This window comes from Dermacentor variabilis, chromosome 3 (genome assembly GCF_050947875.1).
Source record: "Dermacentor variabilis isolate Ectoservices chromosome 3, ASM5094787v1, whole genome shotgun sequence".
Taxonomy (NCBI): Eukaryota; Metazoa; Arthropoda; class Arachnida; order Ixodida; family Ixodidae; genus Dermacentor; species Dermacentor variabilis.
The window spans coordinates 173100686-173119581 of record NC_134570.1 but is presented as its reverse complement, the minus strand read 5'-3'; the positions used below and the strand labels follow the sequence as shown (position 1 = coordinate 173119581).

General features: G+C 47.9%; 1 protein-coding gene across 6 annotated transcripts in view; it reads left to right on the top strand.

Moving 5' to 3' along the window:
- Nf1 (neurofibromin 1) overlaps window positions 1-18896 on the top strand; it is a 206231-nt gene that overhangs the window by 124267 nt on the left and 63068 nt on the right. For all 6 annotated transcript variants that reach the window (XM_075686683.1, XM_075686679.1, XM_075686682.1 and 3 more), the window contains 5 exons: window positions 462-579; window positions 648-788; window positions 5613-5836; window positions 8709-8903; window positions 11169-11375. In XM_075686683.1, coding sequence (XP_075542798.1) covers window positions 462-579; window positions 648-788; window positions 5613-5836; window positions 8709-8903; window positions 11169-11375 — 885 coding nt within the window. The remainder of the gene's footprint in view (window positions 1-461; window positions 580-647; window positions 789-5612; window positions 5837-8708; window positions 8904-11168; window positions 11376-18896) is intronic.

The following is an 18896-nucleotide window of genomic DNA, read 5'->3' as shown; positions in this document are numbered from 1 at the left end:
CGAAATACTGCAAGTGCAATGGTGTTGCCTGGCCTCTGAGACAGTGGCACACTGTTGTCCGGTGTCATCTGCTGCGCCCGGTGGCTGACGACTCGGCGCGGCCTAGGCCAGTCGTGTGAGGGGAAACCTAACACAAACTGATTGCGCGTTTCAAACAATGATCTCCTATCTTGCTAGAGAGACAAATACACAAGCAACAAACATGGACGACGGGACTGCCCTTTGCCGTTCATGTTTCTTCTGTTAATCATCTTTTAGCAAACGCCGACTAAGCCAATAACATGTTCCCCTTCCATCATGTATGCATTGCCAAATTTAGAACTGCCATTTTCACAAAGCCTGGGAGTGTCTTCCACTTGCTTGAAGCGGCAAATGTTGCTGCTGCTGCTTTGGTTGTGCCCTTTGTTTGTGGAGGTTAGCCCTGTGCCAACTGTGGCTCCCTCCTCGACCTGTCCGTGCAGGTAATAGAGAAGACGTGCACATCGCCCACGCCCACCCTGGAGCAGCACCTCATGTGGGACGACATTGCCATCCTGGCGCGCTACCTGCTCATGCTGTCCTTCAACAACTCGCTGGACGGTCAGTGCTGCTCCCCTGTGGCCAGTGCGTGTCGTTCTCGTCACAACCCCGGGTGTGCACTCTTGCAGTGGCCAGCCACCTGCCGTACCTGTTCCACATTGTGACGCTCCTGGTGCACACCGGGCCGGTCTCCCTACGTGCCTCCCTCCACGGCCTGGTCATCAACATCATACACTCCCTGTGCACCTGCACCAAGCCCTCGTTCAATGGCAAGTGCATCGGCCCTCGGCTTGGGCCGATATGATGACCTGGATGGGACGAGCCTGGATGAGGCGAAATATTTTGTTTAACCCCTTAACTGGCAAGATAAGAAGCACCCGACCTAGAATGTCTTTATTGAATTATTTCTTCTTGGTATTGTTCAAATACATACCAAATGAAATGTGAAAGGGTTTCTCTGAAAACTAAGCGAGATACAGCACGTAGAAAATATTGTTGACCAGCTGGTTAGAGGCAAATGTATGGTCCATAACTTGTGTTTGATACTTTGTTTGGCAAGGTAAATGTGTGTTCTTAAGATGCACCTCAATGGAGAAAAAAAATACTGTTTTTCTTAAACAAAGAAAAATAATTTCACATTATCTGACAACTACGTCCGCTAAGACGATACCGATGAAGTCTTCGAGAGCTTTCTCGCCAAAACATCCACTGCTGTTCACGGTCGACTTTTTGTGACTACCACTGTCGAGCAGGTACATAAATTAAGGTAAATTGAAAGGCACAGACTAATATTTGGTTTTTTATAGTGTTTCCAGATATTTTTTATTTTCAATACTGCCAGTCCCATTAGGGACCATAGCAGGTGGACATACAAAAATGATATACACGGTAAAAAACGTGCACATACAAATTGCGTGTCAATAAGCCAAACAAGGAATGCAAAGGAACAAGGTAAGAATGCATGAAAAACAAATATAGAAATCACATGTCTAGCAATACAGAGAATACATCATGATAAGGACAGCAAATGGGAAAAAAAAAATAATGGTAACACTTTCACAATAATCAGCACGGCTTACAAGAGTTGCAAAGCATATTATGTGAATAAGACTGCGTTACTGATTGCTTGATATGGATTCTAACCGTGATGTGAACTGAGATGATGAGTCTGCAGAAATGACTGAAGGATCGAGGCGAATCGATTCCATTCCCTTATCACGAGGGGGAAATAAGAGTACCTGAATGTGTCATTATGGCATGAATATTCTGTTAAAGCGCGTACATGTTTATGTCTCGATCGTGACTGCGAAAAACATATGTATTTTGTTAGGTCTATCTTATAATAGTTGTGAATCAAGTTAAATAAAAATTTGAGCCGTGCTTGTTTCACTCTTGATGATAGCGTCGGTAAACCCGATATAGCCGCAAGGTTAGTGGGTGAATTTGTGCGCTTGTACTTGTTGTGAATAAACCGCAGCGCTTTTCGCTGCACTTTTTCCAGTTTCGTTGTATTAGTTACTGAGTGGGGAAACCAAACTGTGGTTAGTGTACTCCAAAACCGGTCTAACGAAAGTAGTATACGCGAGAAGCTTAGTCGACGTTGGTGCGAGGCGGAAACATCTTCGGAGATAAAATAGCTTGCGTAATGCCTTTGAGGTCACGTTGGCAATGTGCGCGTCCCATCTCAGGTGAGAAGTTAGAGTGATGCCTAAGTATTTATGCTGGGGAACTTTTTCGTAAGGTCAGCAATATTGTTGAGCTGCCAGTTACAGGGTTAATGAATGCACAAATCTTACTTCATGGTACTGATGTAAAATAACTCCCTTATAACGATTCATACCTTTCATATATCGAAGTCAGAGTGTCTGCTGTTGGTGCCTTAAAGCTGCTTGCATACTGTGAACGCATAGTTAAGGAGAGTTATTTTTATTGTTTGTTTGCCACATTTTCTTTTTTTTTTTTCAAAAATATGTGCAGAAATGCTCAGCGACATGCTAGAAGTGTATAGAAATCTTATCAAAGCTACCATATTTTTGCGCATGTAACCCCCAATTACAACAGCCTGGAAAGAAAAAAGAAATATCCCCGCATATAATCCGCTGAAGTAACTGCATATGAATACAACACTGCTCAAATCTTTGCAATGACAGTCTCCATTCATGGATGCACGACTTATGCACGTCATATCTCTGGCCAGGAGCTCTGTTCCCCCATTTTTTGGCGACGCTGACAAAGCTGGATTCACCCGCCAGACGTTATCGCGGACGAATCAGTTACATGATATCTTATGTGAATCGGATCACTTCGCAGCTAGCACTCATACAACAACGGATGACAGTGCGGATGTTGAAACCCTTGCATCGGGAATGGTAATGGAGCAAACGCTACCGAGCCAAAAATCCGAATGGTGATTTGGCTCACTACTGGGTTACAAAGCACTTCGTGCAGACTGAAGGAGCGCCGTGGGAATGGGTGAAGTATGAGTTTGCCAGTGACGCGTGTGCTATTCACTAACTACTAAATGCAAAATGGCGACCCATAAAGTGGAGGAGAATGGGTGACCGGGACAGAGGGAAGAAGAGAGCTTCAACACGCAGGGGTGAGGTTCCCTAGAAGATAATGAAACCTTGAATGGCGCAGAAGCTTGCCTTGAGGTGTGGCTTTGCGGCAGCGCAGCGTACGAAATTCTTGACGAATTTCGCACTGCAGAAAATGCGGCGGCGGCATGACACCCAATTTCTGCTGGCTGGAAATACACGGAGCGAAAAAGCGTTGGGTGCCACCTCAGTGTGGCCAGACAAGGCAAAACTGCTTTAGTCAATGGGAAATGCACAAATAAAGTTTATAGACCTTTGCTCTTTCTTTACAAGAACAAAATGCAAAAGAAAAACTCTAAAACTTTGTCTAAAGTTCCTTCAGTTGTTTTTAATAATGTATCAGTATATTTTGTGCCTGTTTAGTGGGGAGATTGCGTTGGAAATAAGCAGTATGGTCGCACTGCGTGTCATCGGAAAATATTGGCGTACAGACATGTCTTCGTCTTTATTATCTTTATAGTCAACCCTTCCACTATCCCACAATATGGGACGCTTCTGCACCGCGCAGATAAGCTTATCACTAAATACCACGCGAGCTGCCTTTGAGGTCATGGCCATGTCACTAACACAAAGTGCCAAGCCCACAAACAGAGAAGCGCGCACACGAAAAGCATGTGCCGGCGAGGAAGACGGAAGTGACGGAGGTGTCTGCCAGTGAGCCACGATTGGCTGCCCTTGCTGGCCGCTTCCATCAGCATCCGACGACGTGAGGTCAAATATCTGGCGGCGGGTTTGTTTCTCGACAACGGGTGTCGAATGCGCGCCTTCGAGCAAAAGTAGCGGAATTGCCACCGTAAAAACACTCCATGTATTCCGGCCTTTAAGCTACTCTTCATGGCAAAATTCGCATATTGAATTGAATTGATTTTATTCAAGTGCATGATTACATGGAAGAGAGGACAAAAGGCAGTAATGCCTGATGGGGTCCTCCCAGGTGGGAGAACCCTTTCTGCACTTTCACTTTGCTGTAAAATTTTTTTGAAATTTTGGTGGGGGTTATACCCGCAAAAATACTGTAGGTCCCGTGGAGTCGCATATGCATGTTTTGCAGCATTGCTTGCACGTGCTTCTGAGTGGGAAAAAATGGGTACTTTCCTTGATTCCTTTCTCCACTGGCGGTAATGAATTTATACATAATGTAGCCATCACAAAAGCTGGTCTATAGTGTGCCTGAACCACCCCTCAGCCTTGGCGAAATAACATATTCTGCCGGTAGCACAGGCTGCAGTGAACATCTCAGCCAAGTTTTGCTGTCGTACGCACTGCATGGAGTTTGCAAGTGGATCGCAGTCGCCTTTCTTTCAAACGCTCTCTTTTCAACAGAAGGCCCTGTCCTGACTCTCTCCTGAATGCTTTATTTCATCATTGGACGCTTTAGTTTGTCATTCCCTTAGACAGCTGCTATTGGCCGATAGCTGACACCAAGATACGGTCGGCTACATGGCGTAGGGGCCGCGGGGTGCCGCCACGAGTTCACTGGCTAAGCGCACTACGGCTCGCCGAGGACAACTGCGTCTCTGGCTTATGTTTAGCATGTCGTAGGCACCCAAAGCTCAACTCGTGGCATCTACTGTAACATCTAAAATGAAATTTGAACTGCGCGCCACGGTGACATTTAGAAGGCGGAGCACTGTGGGCTTGCCCTACTGCGTCGTAGCCTTCGCAGTGCAAGGCATTGGAGAAGGAATGGGAGCACTGCGGAGACCGTGTTTGATTGCCAATAACTCTGCTTCTGCTGAACGCATTGAAGTACTTTTCATGGCAAAGTATTTCTGAAATAGCCTATTTTCACTTCAAATGCCTTTCTCCACTCCGATAAAAAGTGGTTCAGGGCCCCTTTAGATTTGTTATAGACGAGTTTGGCTACATTGAATAACTAATATCGAACTGCTTTTACTGCACAAGCCTGTCTGTGATAACTGCATTTGACTGTAATGCTTTGTTGTAATGGTCCCCAGTGCTGGATGTGTGGATGGTGGACTTTTGCGGTGGAGGCCCGTTTCTAGAACTCGCATGCTCAGGTGACCTAAATGAGACCCACTCATACAGTAACTCGAGCTGAAGGCAAGTTTGCCACACTCGCCAGCTTTTCCTGAAACATGCAATGCGTGTACCAAAACGGTTCTTCCACAACAATCCCCGAAGATTTCCTTTGAAGCATCTACATTCTCTAGAGGAGGCACATCTCATTTTTGATGTTTCTGCTAGAAGCAGCTAGAGGTAGGATGGGCAGGTGCTATGTCAGGCATTTTTCCAGGCTTTTCGTTGGTCCCTTAGGGGACCGAGGGGACCTTAGGGCTCAGCTTCAACCTAAAGCGCTTACCTCTCACACAGTGCTGGGTGGGAGGCAAACAGTGCCACTGTGTAGCACCTGTGATATGGCATGCAGACCTCGCATGTGGCCCACTTTAAACCCTGCTACGCTCGTACAATGTTCTTGCGAAGGCCTCGCTAGCTCATGAACCTATGAACCCCCTTGCTCGGTTTCTCCTGCAGACACGCAGCGGGTTCTCAGGCTAAGCTTGGACGAGTTCTCACTGCCCAAGTTCTACCACCTGTTCGGCATTGGCAAGGTGAAGTCGACGGCAGTAACGGCCTTTCGGTCCAACTGCCGGCACGGCCTGCTAGACCGGTCCTTTGCCTGCGCTACAGCCGACCAAGAACGTATGCCACTCGCTTACCTCGAAATCATCACCGACGCCCTCCTCGAGATCATGGAGGTGAGTGCTTGGAACATTTGTGGCAGGAGCAACAGCTTTCAAGCCTGTTACCATAAAGTCAAAAGGAATGGTTATGTCAAATTGGTTATTGTTGCTTTGCTAATGTTACCGATGTACTGTCTGCTCCAGAAATTAGAGCAGTGGCTCAGTGGTAGCAATCCACACCGTGCCTTATTCATATGAGAGCAAGTCAGGAAGTTTTAGTCCCTATTTTGTTTTAGCCAAATTACGGCTGTAAATGTGAAGTCGACATATCCATTTCCAGTGGTAGACTTTTCTTGGACCAGCCCGGGTCTTATCTGCCAGTAACTCCGTGGCACGACGCTGCTGTCAGTTGTTGAAGATGGCGGTTGTGCTTCACACGTCCATAGGGTACGAGAAACGAAGTGTGATTCATTTTCTATGGAGCAAGGGACGAACACCCATCGAAATCAATGGGGAAATGCAGCCCACGTATGGGGAAAGGTGTCTCGTTTTGAGAAGTGTGAGTTCTGAGTTTGCAAAAGGCCATGAAGACTTGCATGACAAGGTGCGTTTGGGGAGGCGACGCACATGCGCAGCCGGACAAATTCTACCACAGGGGCATTGTACAATGACAATCGTCAAGGCTGATGAGTCTTCTTCATAAGGGCTATGAGGTTCTTCACATAACTTATGCGAAAATTCAATACAGAAACCCTTTTGTTTTATGCACATACATTCTTCGTGTTTGGGAACATGTTTAATACTGATCATGGATCGTATGCGAATCTCCATGTCACACTGTGTGCCCGCTTCAGCTTCTTGTTCTTGGCAATCCAGAGCAGTGGTTCTCAGCCAAAGACATGTCCGAGACCCCTTGTGGACCGGTGGAAGTGAAGGGGGACCCCTTGCAGTGAGGGAGGGGTATAGATTAATACAACATGCGGTGTGTAACAAGTGCCTTTTATTGCTACCTGGCAAACAATGGTCAGACAAAAGTGCTGTGTCAATTCAATCTGGACAACTTGTCAATACGGGGTGCGGTCACGCTTAAGCAGAGTTGCATATCTACAGCCACATTCAGCCTGCTTCTGTATTTGCTTTTCAACTACGCAAGCCTGGAAAAAGCATGCTCACATGCATATGTCATAGAAAACTGCAACAAAAGCTTTACAGCCGTCTCATGGAGAAGGGGAAACATTTTTGCAGTCCCCAACCAGAATGCCTCAAGGCTTTGCATGAGCGCGGGTTTCGCGGGCCCCCATTTGAGAACCACTGATCCAGAGCATCTCACGTCTATCCCACTGATTGCAGTCACTGCACTTGTTGTCCTGTACCTTGTATCCTGCAGTAATCCAAAGCCAGATTTGGTTCCTATCCACCGCATGCTGCTTTTATGTTTCCTCTATGTGATATTCAACTCGAATTTTGCACAGGTGTACTCACTAACTCGCTGTGCATGCCAATATGGAGATGTGTGCACTCCTGTATTAGAGCTGACAGAAATGGACGACAAAGACGAGCATTTTACAATGCTAGACCAACTAGGTCAAAATTGATCCTTCAGTATTAGAGGCAGTGCATCTGGAGATGTGGCTTTTCACAACAGCAACAACTACTACCCCAACACTACTTTAGAACTGAACTTTGAATGCATGTGGGACATTCACTACTACTACTACTACTACTACTACTACTACTACTACTACTACTACTACTACTACTACTACTACTACTACTACTACAGTGACACTTCGTTAAACCATAGTTGGCCGGAGCTCGTAAAAAGTATGTACTAACCGGTAGTACTGCTTAACCGAAATAGCGTGAGATCGCCCACTTACCTGTATAATACGGAACTCAGAGAGAGTGCGATGAAAGAAAACATGCAGTATTTATTCACTTCGCACGACAAAAGTGTTATTTTCATTTGATGCCGCAGTGGCCTAGCAGCGACGACAGCGGCCTCGAACTTACTAATGCTGCGAGCCAGCTTTTCAGCCTGCCCCCTCTTCTTGGCATACACTCGCATGGCAGATTCCTCATTGATGTTGCCTATTCTCCATGCACGAGCGTGGTAGCATTGCAGACGTCCCGGGGTGCCTTTTTCATTGCGGGGTGCTGTTCTCGTCGTGACGATTGCATTCATGAGACTGACATATCGCGCAGCTTCTGCCACTGTCGGGCCTGAATCACCCGTGCTGTCGCTTTTCGTGTCGTCCTCGTCACTGTCGCTAGTCAGCACTTCTGCCACAACAGAGGAAACGATGGCGAAAAGTCAAACCTTGTAGCTGACATCTCTTCGCGGTTGCAGCAGCGCTGCCGAGCAACTTCTTCACATTCCAAACGCCACACACCGTTGTTAACAGCAGATCCCTGTCGCATGCCCGCGACTTTCTCGTGTCACGTTCGACAGCACGAACAATGTCTAATTTTTCTTCTATACCGAGCACCTGGCGTCTTTTTTATCCGAGCTTCGGCACGACGCGAGTCCTCGCTTGCACGACACCACAACACTCTCTAGCACGGCGCCGTAATGATGTTGATGTTGATGTGGCTTCACGTGCAAAGGGCGCTTGGAGGCCGTTGTTCCAATCTCTGAGGCTTGTTGTTCTGCCGGGCCGCTCGATGGAGACGACGTACCGCTGTGTTTGCACGACGAAAAGGGGAAACGCTACATTTTAACCGATGCGTACGTAATAAGCTGGTACGGTTTATGCGGATACAAAACACATTATGTTCAATGGCCGCTGAGTCGGGGATTTGACTTTACTACTTTTAAAACGAAACTACTGTTTAAGCGGGTGCAGTTTAACGAGGTTTTACTGTACTATGACTACTGCTCTCTGAATAGGCTGTCGCATTATTCTTGGCTTTCGTGACTGTCCTAGTTGCCTTGATTGTGTTGCAGGCATGCATGAAGAACCTTCCCAGTTGCGATTGGCTCACCCAATGGACGGCACTGGCGAAGAGCTTTGCCTTCCGCTACAACCCAGCCCTGCAGCCACGGGCGCTCATTGTGTTTGGCTGCATCAGCAAAGGGGTGACAGACCAGGAGGCCAAGCAGCTGCTGCGTGTCCTCGTCAAGGCACTCGAGGCTTTCCAGGTACACCTGCCCCACTGGGGTGCTTGACCATTTGCTACATCTCGGAGAGGGCTGATTGGTTCATCTCCAGCATAAGCTGAAAAAGCGTGAATCATGGTACATTCAACTGGTTCCTATTGCACTCCAGCTTAGTTTGCAGCAATGCGGAGTGCTCTCGAGATTGGCGCCAGAGAAAGCCTGCTCCAGCAGAACATTCAGCTGCTCCTAGAGCAGTCGGAATAGCCACCTGATGGGGTTCTTGTTGGATGTCGGTTCTGCACCCGGCTTGGAGATGAAAGCACCTCTGAGCACTCTGAGCTGGACTGTGGCACTCTAAGTGAACTAGGCAGAGGATGCGTTTCAAGCGCTCAGTTTTGACCAGTTTGATGTAAACTGTACTGCAAGAGCACTTTGGAGCACTCGAATGCAACTAGTCAAATGTGCCATAAAGGAGTGTAAAGAAAACACACAGCGCAAAGCAAGTGCTTGTCCTGTGGCGAATTTCCTTTTTGATATGTTTTGTTACACTGTTTCAGCTTGTGCTGGCTGGCTCTTACTCAGTATGTGTGGGGGCACTCTGGAAAGGTTGCGTGTAGCCCACAGACTGTTGAAAAACTTTGTCATAGTTGCATCTGTATGTGTGTGTTCTTCTGTTTTTGTATCCTTTCATTCTTCCTTCTCTTCCTCACCTCACCTATCCTCTAGCTACTGCTCAGATATCAACCTCACTGTTACAGAGTGAGTGAGAACAGTGATGGAAAATGAGGGGATAAATTTTGTTGGTTACAACCAGACAAAGGAAACAGGCAGCGAAGCCGGAGAAAGTAGAGGGGTAATTGTCTGTTCCCTATTTTAATTTCCCTTGTGTTTTCCGTGGCTTCATTTGTCTGTTGCCTTCATGTGGTTACAAACATCAAGCTTAGACAGTTACAATTGGTTAGCAGTCTTTTCTTTCCTGTTTCTCTCTCTCTCCACCCCACAAACACTCACACATGTGTTCTCGTTCTGTTGCTTGACCTGGAAGGCGCAGTGGAAAGAAAGAAGGAAAATGCTTCTCACAAACATAGTTGCAAGGCTCTCAATCTTTTCTTGGGATTGCACAAGCCCACTCTTGCAGCCGCACCAAGTCACTGGCCCCCGCATTCAGAAATGCATCTGAACTTGAAGCCCATGCCTGACTTGATTTATGTGACGTCTGTTGTGAATGCGCCGAAGGAAACGCAAGAAGCACCTTGGGCAGGTGAAGCCCGTCATCATTTTGATTGTCAAGCATCGGCTTCAAGTTAAGATGCATTTCTGAGTGTGGGGGTAACAACCTTGGAGGTAAATACCTGTTAGTTGCAGGATGCGTAGCCATTGCTGCAGTTCAGCACCACACGTTTCTGCCACGTTTAAGATTAGTAAATGCCACTGATGGAAAGTGCTTGCCATTGTAGCAATGTGAAAAGCGCAAGGACGCGTCCGAGAAATCGGTGCCGCCGCCGCAATGTGGAAGCCCAGTAGAACATGACAGACAGAAATCCTGCTGACCATAAAGAAAATCACAACAGTTTGCTCGTCGGAGCACATTGCGCCCTAACTGTTCTAGGCTTTGTCTCTCTGGGTCAGGTACACATGCACACAGAATGCAAATGAGCGAGTTTGTGGGGCCTGCAGATGTCTGCTCAGGGACACTGTTGGTAGCTCATCTTAGGGGCAGCACAGCATGTAACTTGAGAAGAACTGAGCAGTCACTGCTGGTAAAATGTCCCATCACTTCGGTTTCTGGACATTATTGATTGCAATCAGAAAATTGACAAAATATGGGACAATATCACGATTATTATGCATTGCACCCATGGAAGAGCGTGTAAATGATGGGAACACGCCTCCCGCATCATCCTGTAATCCCTCCTCGAAAAACTGTGGCGCGATCATGCTGCAAGTGCATGCCATCCTAGCCAGACAGATTCTCGTCCTAAAGTACTTCTTTCTCTGTGGTTTGAACTCCGTTTCATTCAAATAAATTTCCATCCCCTGGGAGTTCACTTAACAAGATTCCGCTGTGCGTCAAAAGGGTGGAAACTGGTCTAGCCTGTAAGGTACTTGAGGTATCGAAATGCAAACAGACAAACTGAGATCAAACGCTTGTCCCGTGTCTGTCTCCTTTTTTCTTTGTTTGCACTTCAATGCCGCGAATAGCTAGTACGTACTTCACTTATCCGGTCGCGACGCTCGCGTGCTGTGTCCGCTGCTAAAGCATGGGCGCACATGGGTGACTCGCCGGCCTGCCCCGTGTCCATGCAGGACCTGCAGCTCATCGATGCCATCATCATGGGCCTGACGCGGCTGCAGCCCCTGCTGCGGCCGGAGTCACCCATCCACCGGGCCCTCTTCTGGGTGGCCATCTCGGTGCTGCAGCTGGACGAGATGGCCCTGTACGCCTCTGGGCTGGCCCTGCTCGAGCAGAACCTGCACACACTCGACTCGCAGGGCATGTTCGACACCCCACCCGTGAGTAGTAGTGCTCCAGAGGTGCCTGCCGGCTGGCCCCGCTGTCGTGACCTGCCTCTACCTATTACAGTGCAATGGGACGCAAAGCAGTGTGTAGACCAGGGCAGGAAAAGAGCATCACTAGCAACTGAGTGTATTCTGAGAACACAGGTTCACTTTTTTATAGGGAACGTGCATTGTGCGCAGACACATTTGCACAGTGCACTTGGACCACAGAGATGAAATTGCAAAAAGGCACGGCTATAAATTGTTTAGTAGAATCTAACATATGGTAATTTATGTTTGCTTGTATATGTTAGAATAGGCATGCATTTTCGCAAATTCTGCTGTGAATAAACTGCTGTGATGCTCCTTTCTATCCTGATCTTTATATTGTTCTGCATCCTGTTGCACCTTAATAAATATGAAAAAACTAGCCGAGCAGCAAGTAGTGGCCCTACCTGTTATTATCTGATCAACACCTGTCGCCCTGCCTGCATCACGCAGGCAGGCAGGCAGGCAGGCAGGCAGTGTTTTTTTCATTCACTGGCTGTTCAGTCAGTGGCATTCGCCTTTTCTCAAACCTGGCTGAATATGAAGGAGTTGTGTCGCTCCTATGTGGCAAACTGATTGGCCATTACAGTGCGTAAGCAATCTGATGCTGAGTGCTTTCTGGCGTCGCTGTCACTGAGGACTGTTTCATATTTTGGAAAGCAACCAGCCTTGAAAATGAGCATAAACATTTAAAAAGGGAGTTCATGTTGTTGTAAATATGCGGAGATTGCAGAGTTAATATGTTAAGGTTGTATGATATGTCTTTCAGTCCTGTAAGCTGTGTCGGTGCATGTTTCCCCGTAAAGAGTAACGAGTGTTTACACACTCTGGTGAAGTTGAAGTTGCTGGCTGTGTTTATTTCCTCTCTCATGGCAAGAACTTCTCAGTCCTCTTTGATGCAGAAAAACAAATTAATGTCACCTAGGCAAATACTAGTTTCCTTACTTTATTTTTATTAGGTTGCATCATTTGCTAAATGTTTGTATTAACATGCTGCTAGTGATCATGCCTGGACAAGCTACCTTGAGGCTTCAAGGCTTTTCAATAGGGGTGTGCGAATACTCGAATATCACCAAATCGAATGGTGAACATTTGAATAATTTCATTCGTGAATCAAACATCTACTGTTCTATTTTGCACATACTCTGTATACAGTCTACATCCGATTTTTTGTACACCCTAGGGGCTGCAAAAACGTCTGAGAAATTGGGCGATCCGAAAAATTTGGGAGGACACTTATTAAAAGCTTCGCCTTTTAAGAGGGGAACACAATAGCATTCAATGATTCCCAACTGCTTCTCACGCTTCCTGGCAACTGCAGCTTATGTAACCATAATGTTTTCCTTGAAGCGCTGGCGGTGAGCGCTATGCACAAGGGTGAGCTTTCTGGGTCTTTTTTTGATGGTGCTGTAAGGACCATGTAAGGACCATGTTGGCCGTGCCACTCCTACTAAGACAGACCTCAAACGGCAGCTGGAAAAAGGGTTTGCGTATGAGTTTCCATGCAACAGAATGATGTTTTCTTGCATACTCAGGTTACAATCTGACACTATCATGGCTATAGGTTGTAAGTCGTATTTTATGAATTTTCTGACGCATGTTACTTCGAGAAATTTAGTTAGTTCAGTAATGCCAATGTGCCATGTGGAGGGCCTGCGTGTATCAGGATGAACTTTTCGGTCGCAGACGCCAGTGCCAACAGTGATGCAGGATTTTCTCCAACACAGGGCTCTAACGCTGTCACATTAAAAATGAATGCATGCCTTTTTCAGTCCCCAAGGGCTCTTATCATCACTGGCATGTCTGAAATAGCCCTGAAGGCCTGCCAGTACACTTAATAGGTGTATCGATGCTTGTACTGTGACAGGAGACGGTGGGTGCACGTCTGTATAATTAAAGAATACATGGTGTGTCCAGCAACAATGGCCCCATTCCACTGTTGGCATGCTTCACTGCAAAGCATTGCGTATGCTTGACCGCGTAACACCGCTATATTGCGGCGAAGCTGACTTTTGGGAACCGGTATTATGCAACGTTTGACCCTGTGGGGTCTTAGGGCTTCACAGGAGTACCGACCACCGTGGTTTCGAGCTTAGCAAGCCACAGGGCCACATCGGCCGTCGCCTCCGGTGTGCTGCTGTGCCCAAGCTTAGGCCGCAAGGGGCTGTCAAGCAATGCACACAAGGACACGCACGCCCTGAGCTAACGGAAACCGTTTCTCTCCGGTGGCACCCAACACTTCACAAACGCGCCATCTCGGGGTGCCATGACAACCAAAGGGGCCTACACCGAGGGCGGAAATACAGACAGGGGTGCCTATAGCACGTCGCTGTGAGAGCACAGGCTCAAGTTGGGACACGTCGCTAGGAGAAGTCCCGGCCACTATGCTACTTGCTCTCATGATGACCAGTGGGCCAACTCGCTAGAGGTCGGGCAGTCTCCTTCGGCTTGGGCCTCCAATGAGTGCGGCTTAGTGTGGTACAGCCTCGCGCAACCACTAGGCACCCTTTCTTTGGCTTAGCATGTGGAAAGGATCAACACAAAGTATGCAGTCCCCGCACGGGCAAAGGCACCGTGCGTGAGCTCAGTCCTAGTCACAAGGGTCACAAGAAGAAGCATGTCGAATGAGGTCCCGGAGGTCAGAGACTCGCTCCCATCAAGAGCCGCCAACAGCCAACTATGTCACAACATCAGCGCTGCCCCGCCCTCACCGCAAACCATCGCGTGTGGAAAGCGACTGCCGACAACTGGTTGCGAGTGGGAAGCGAGTACCTGGTGAGGTGAAGGGATGGCAGAATTGGTGAATGCGTCGGCGCATTTCTCAAACCTCACAGCCTGCTTTTAAGCCATTCGCTAGAATGACAAAGGCAGCGTCGGTGCCATTGCTTACAATGGCAAATCTTTAAAGTTAGAAAGACAGCGCCGAACAGCAGGAAGCTTCTTGGCGAACGCCATAGCAGCTAGGCCTAATGTTATCATGTTGGCTGCAACTGCCAGCAGATCGGCGTGCGAGAGTGCTAGTTTGACGCTGCAAGATAATTAAAATGGCAGCAGCGGTGTCTTCAATTAATGCCGTTTCATACCTGCAGTAACATCAAAACATCCGGAAAATCGGACTACGAAGGGTTTCAGTGTCCGAAATTCCAGACGCTTTTATACATTGGCTCTATGGATTGGTGCCAGGAAGGTGCTCAAATTACTGGGCATGTCTGAAAAATCAGTCATTGACTGTATTGGTTTAGAGACCTGTGCAGTGCCGCGTGTGCCTCAGAGGCACCCCTTGTGCTTGATGTGCAAGCCTCACTTCGTTGTCGTTGGCACAAAAGGAGTGCCAAGCGTGCTGCCGACGAGCCGTCCCGGCTGATGCGGTTGCGGAGTTGGTCTCTAAATATGTCCGACTGCATGCACTCCCCAGCGTCTGCCAGTTGCAGGGATTGCACTTACGATGCCCGAACGGTGCAGTTTGCAGAACGACACCGCACTGGCTGACACCGTCTATGTCGCTACAAGGTTTGTCCAGATTAACAAGAGCAATCAAAACGAGAACACAATGCGGACAGAGGGAACAGCAACAAAAGCAGTGGGTAATTCAGATAGTGCCAAGACGTATTTGGAAAGTACCAAAGCAAGATTGGCCCTCCTGCCATAAAGATGGGAAAGCCCTTCTGTATTTTGAAGGAAAACTAGAAAGCATAACTTTCTATGCAGTAAGAGTTTGCCATAAAAGACAGGTCCACTACCACTTCAGACGGCTTCAGCTTCAGGGGGAAGAAAGCACTTGATTCTATTCAACATTCGATTGATAATGAAATATTTTTCAGACCTTCATATACTAGAGCTGAGCTGTAATCAGCGCTGGCATACTGATTCGGAGTTCCCTTTCATGCGAATAGACCATGCTGTATATCTTCATTTCTATGTAGCTAAGTTACTGCATTGCTGTTTTTTTTTCCCTAGCAAATGCAGCATCGCATTTTCATTCTGAAGATTTACAAACACTAAACTTTGTGATAAATTTTCTGATGTTTGTTATTCAATTGATTCGATATTCAGCTTTTCTTGATTCAAATAAATATTCAATTTCAAATCTAGTATTCAGCTCATAAAAGTGCCGGGTACCCGCTGGCGGGCATTAGCGAGAATGGCATATGGACACGGAGGGGGAGGGTGCCTCGCTTTCGATGGCTAAGCATTGTGGGGTTCTCACACCGTGCTCTTGGGACAAAGGAACGACAACACAGCAGTGCAAACAATCGCAAGGGCATTTATTGCACCTTTCATTGATCAATGCCTGCTAGCCGAGTTGCTATCCACAAAACATGCCGATGGGCACGCGACAAATCTCGGAAGTCCGACTCACCGCGACCGGATAGTGAGCGAATATGTTCGCCCCATGCTGGATCCCAACGCCTGGTCGTTCGCGTGTACGGTCACGCAAACGGTGGCGCGTTCGAACGAGGCCTCACAAGACGGTCTCGCAGACCATGGATCTGCGCACGCGCAGAATGTCTGCGCCGCTTGACGATCTCAAACCAAAGAGAGCGTGTTCTCCCGTGTGCCCCTAAGTAACCCTGCCGTGAGGCTTAGCAGCACAACACTCACGCCATCTCTCGTACTGCGCTTCAACCACGCCGACCGCCGCGAGCCCCAGGCCACGCGGCGAAGCCGCACTGCAGGAGACGGAAGCTTTGGGGGAGAAACAACATATCAGGGGACGCGGGAGAGTCTCACATCCCTGCAGCATAAAGTGGTGATTGAGTCACGTGATCCGCAGTTTGTACTTTCATCCGTCATGCTGATTGACCTTTACAAACTGACGATAACCCACAAATCCTACCTGCCCGTAAAGCTATAGTTTAGAAGGAAACTGGAAAGGAAACCTTTGTATGCAATAAAAGATTGCCATAAAAGACAAGTCCACTACTAAACTAAAACCTCTTGATATTCAGTAGAACATAACTTCGCTACTTCAGCTTCAGAGGGAAAAGAGCGTGTGCTTCTATGCGACATTCTATTGATAAAAAATATTTTACGGACCTTCATATAGAACTGACCTGTAATCTGTGCTGGCATACTAATTTGGTGTTCCCTTTAATATGTACACTGTACACAGTGTACAAGGTGTACACTGTACACCTTGATTTCCTATATGTAACTAAGCTGCTGATAGCTTGTTACCTACTTGTTTTGCAGTGCTAATAGACGCCCAAGCATATGTGCGCTGCCATGTTTTCTTGCATAAAATTTGTAAATGTTAATCTTCTTGAGAAATTTTCTGATATTGACATGTGTACTTACCGTATTTACCCGCGTATAACCCGCCCCTGCGTATAACCCGCACCCCTAACTTTGAACTCGGCGGAAAAAAAAAAAAAAAAAAAACTCGCGTATAACCCGCACGTTTACCTGAAAAAAAAAAAAAAATGAGCGCTAGAAAGATGCAACTCACACTCAGTGATCATTTCGTTTTCAGAACATTTATTCAAACGACCGCCACCACGTCACTGGTTATCCGATTCTTAATCGACGCCGCTCTCACTACTGCCATCCGAGGCTTCATCGCCACTCTCAAAGACGTAGTCGTCCTCGGAACCATCCAGACTATTACTGATCGCACATTTTTTAAAGCTTTTGCGCACCAAATCGGCCGGTATCGCTTTCCACGCATCCACGATCCACTGGCACAGCAATGGAATATCAGGCCTTCGCACGCGTGCCGTCGGTGTGAGGGCGTACATGCCGTCGGCCATCCACTGGGCATACAGCCGCTTCACGTGTGCCTTGAACGGCTTGTTCAGGCACACGTCGAGTGGCTGTAGCATGGACGTCATGCCGCCAGGTATTATGACGAGGTCGGTGCTGGTCTCGGCAAGGCGAGCCTTCACCGCATCAGTGCAGTGGCCTCTGAAGGAATCTAAATCTAGTACGAGCATCGACCGGCGTGCCAGCAAGGCACCTGGTCTTCGCTCCCAGATTACTCGAAGCCAGTCACCGACTAGGCCACTGTTCATCCACGAATTTTCTTCCGCACGCACAACGATTCCTGGGGGCAGTGGAATGCTAGGTAGCGTCTTGCGTTTGAAAATCACATACGGGCGCAGTTTCGTGCCGTCAGCCAAAGCGCATAGCATGACTGTGCAGCGCAGCTTGGCATTTCCGCCGGTCAGCACGCTGACTGATTTGGAGCCCTTTTTTTCCATGGTCGTGTCCATCGGCATCTCAAAGTACACAGGTGTTTGATCAGCATTTCCCACCTGAGACAGCAAATAGCTGTGCTCCTTCCGAAGTGCGATCACATATCGTTGAAAGTTCAACAACTTTTCCTCGTAGGCTTCAGGAAGCCGCTGGCACATGGTTGTTCGCCGCCGCATAGAAAATCCACGGCTTGCACGGCAATCCACGGCTTGCACGAAACTCACGTGGAATGTTCAATTCCCGGGCCAACTTCAGGGCTTCCATTTGCGCCATCTCAGTCGAAACAGCGTGGCCACGACTTCTCTGCTCCTCAATGAACTTCGCAAGCTGCGTCTCGAGGTGGGGGTACGCGCCAGTCTTCGGACCCCGAAACGCTCGCCTGTTCCGGTTCGTTGCTTCGAGACTCTCTTTTTTCTTCCTCCAGTCGCGAATGCACGACTCGTCGACGTCATGCTGTCTTGCAGCAGCTCTGTTGCCGATTTCTTCGGCAGCGGCTATAATCTTTAGCTTCTCTTTCGCTGTGAAACACTGCCGTCGAGTCGCACTCATGATGCCAAAACAAAGCAGGCAAACAGTGCAAACTGGGGTAAGTACACTAAACAGCGCCTAACGCGAGGCTCAACAATGCTGGCCTTTCGTTGGCCCTTCATCGGCTTGACAAGCGTCGATGACGATGGGGATGGCGGACTACACGGGGAGGCCGCCGCACATTGCGGTGAAGCCGACCCCCCCCCCCCCTCCCAAGGAAAAAATTCGCAGATAACCCGCACCCCCACTTTTTAAACGCGTTTTTTCACATTTTGGTGCGGGTTATACGCGAATAAATACGGTATCTTTATCGGGCGACCACGTTTCGCTGCCTTACAAATGTTATCGCACAGCGCTTGACGCGCCTGCATGTATCCGAAGTTTCTGGAAAATTATCGATGCTTCTATCCGCTGTCTGTTAACGCCGAACCTTGTGTTATCTGATTTCATTGCGTGACTCGAATGGTGTAGAACTTTGTGGAAGGCATGCGGGCCCCAACGATTAGTCTGGAACATTCGACGACTGCTGTATAAAAGCCGACGCGCTTGACCCGCTGATCAGATTTTCGACGATCGCCGACTGTGTTCGCCGCTATCGTTGTGCTATAAGTGTAGCCTGTTTTTGTGGGCACAGGTTCGCCCAATAAAAGTTAGTTAGTTTTGTCTTTCACAGTATTGCTACTGTGTTCTTCAACATCACCACCACGTGACAATATTCAATATTTGTCTACTTTTTCTCTATTCAAGATCTGCTGCAGTTGATCC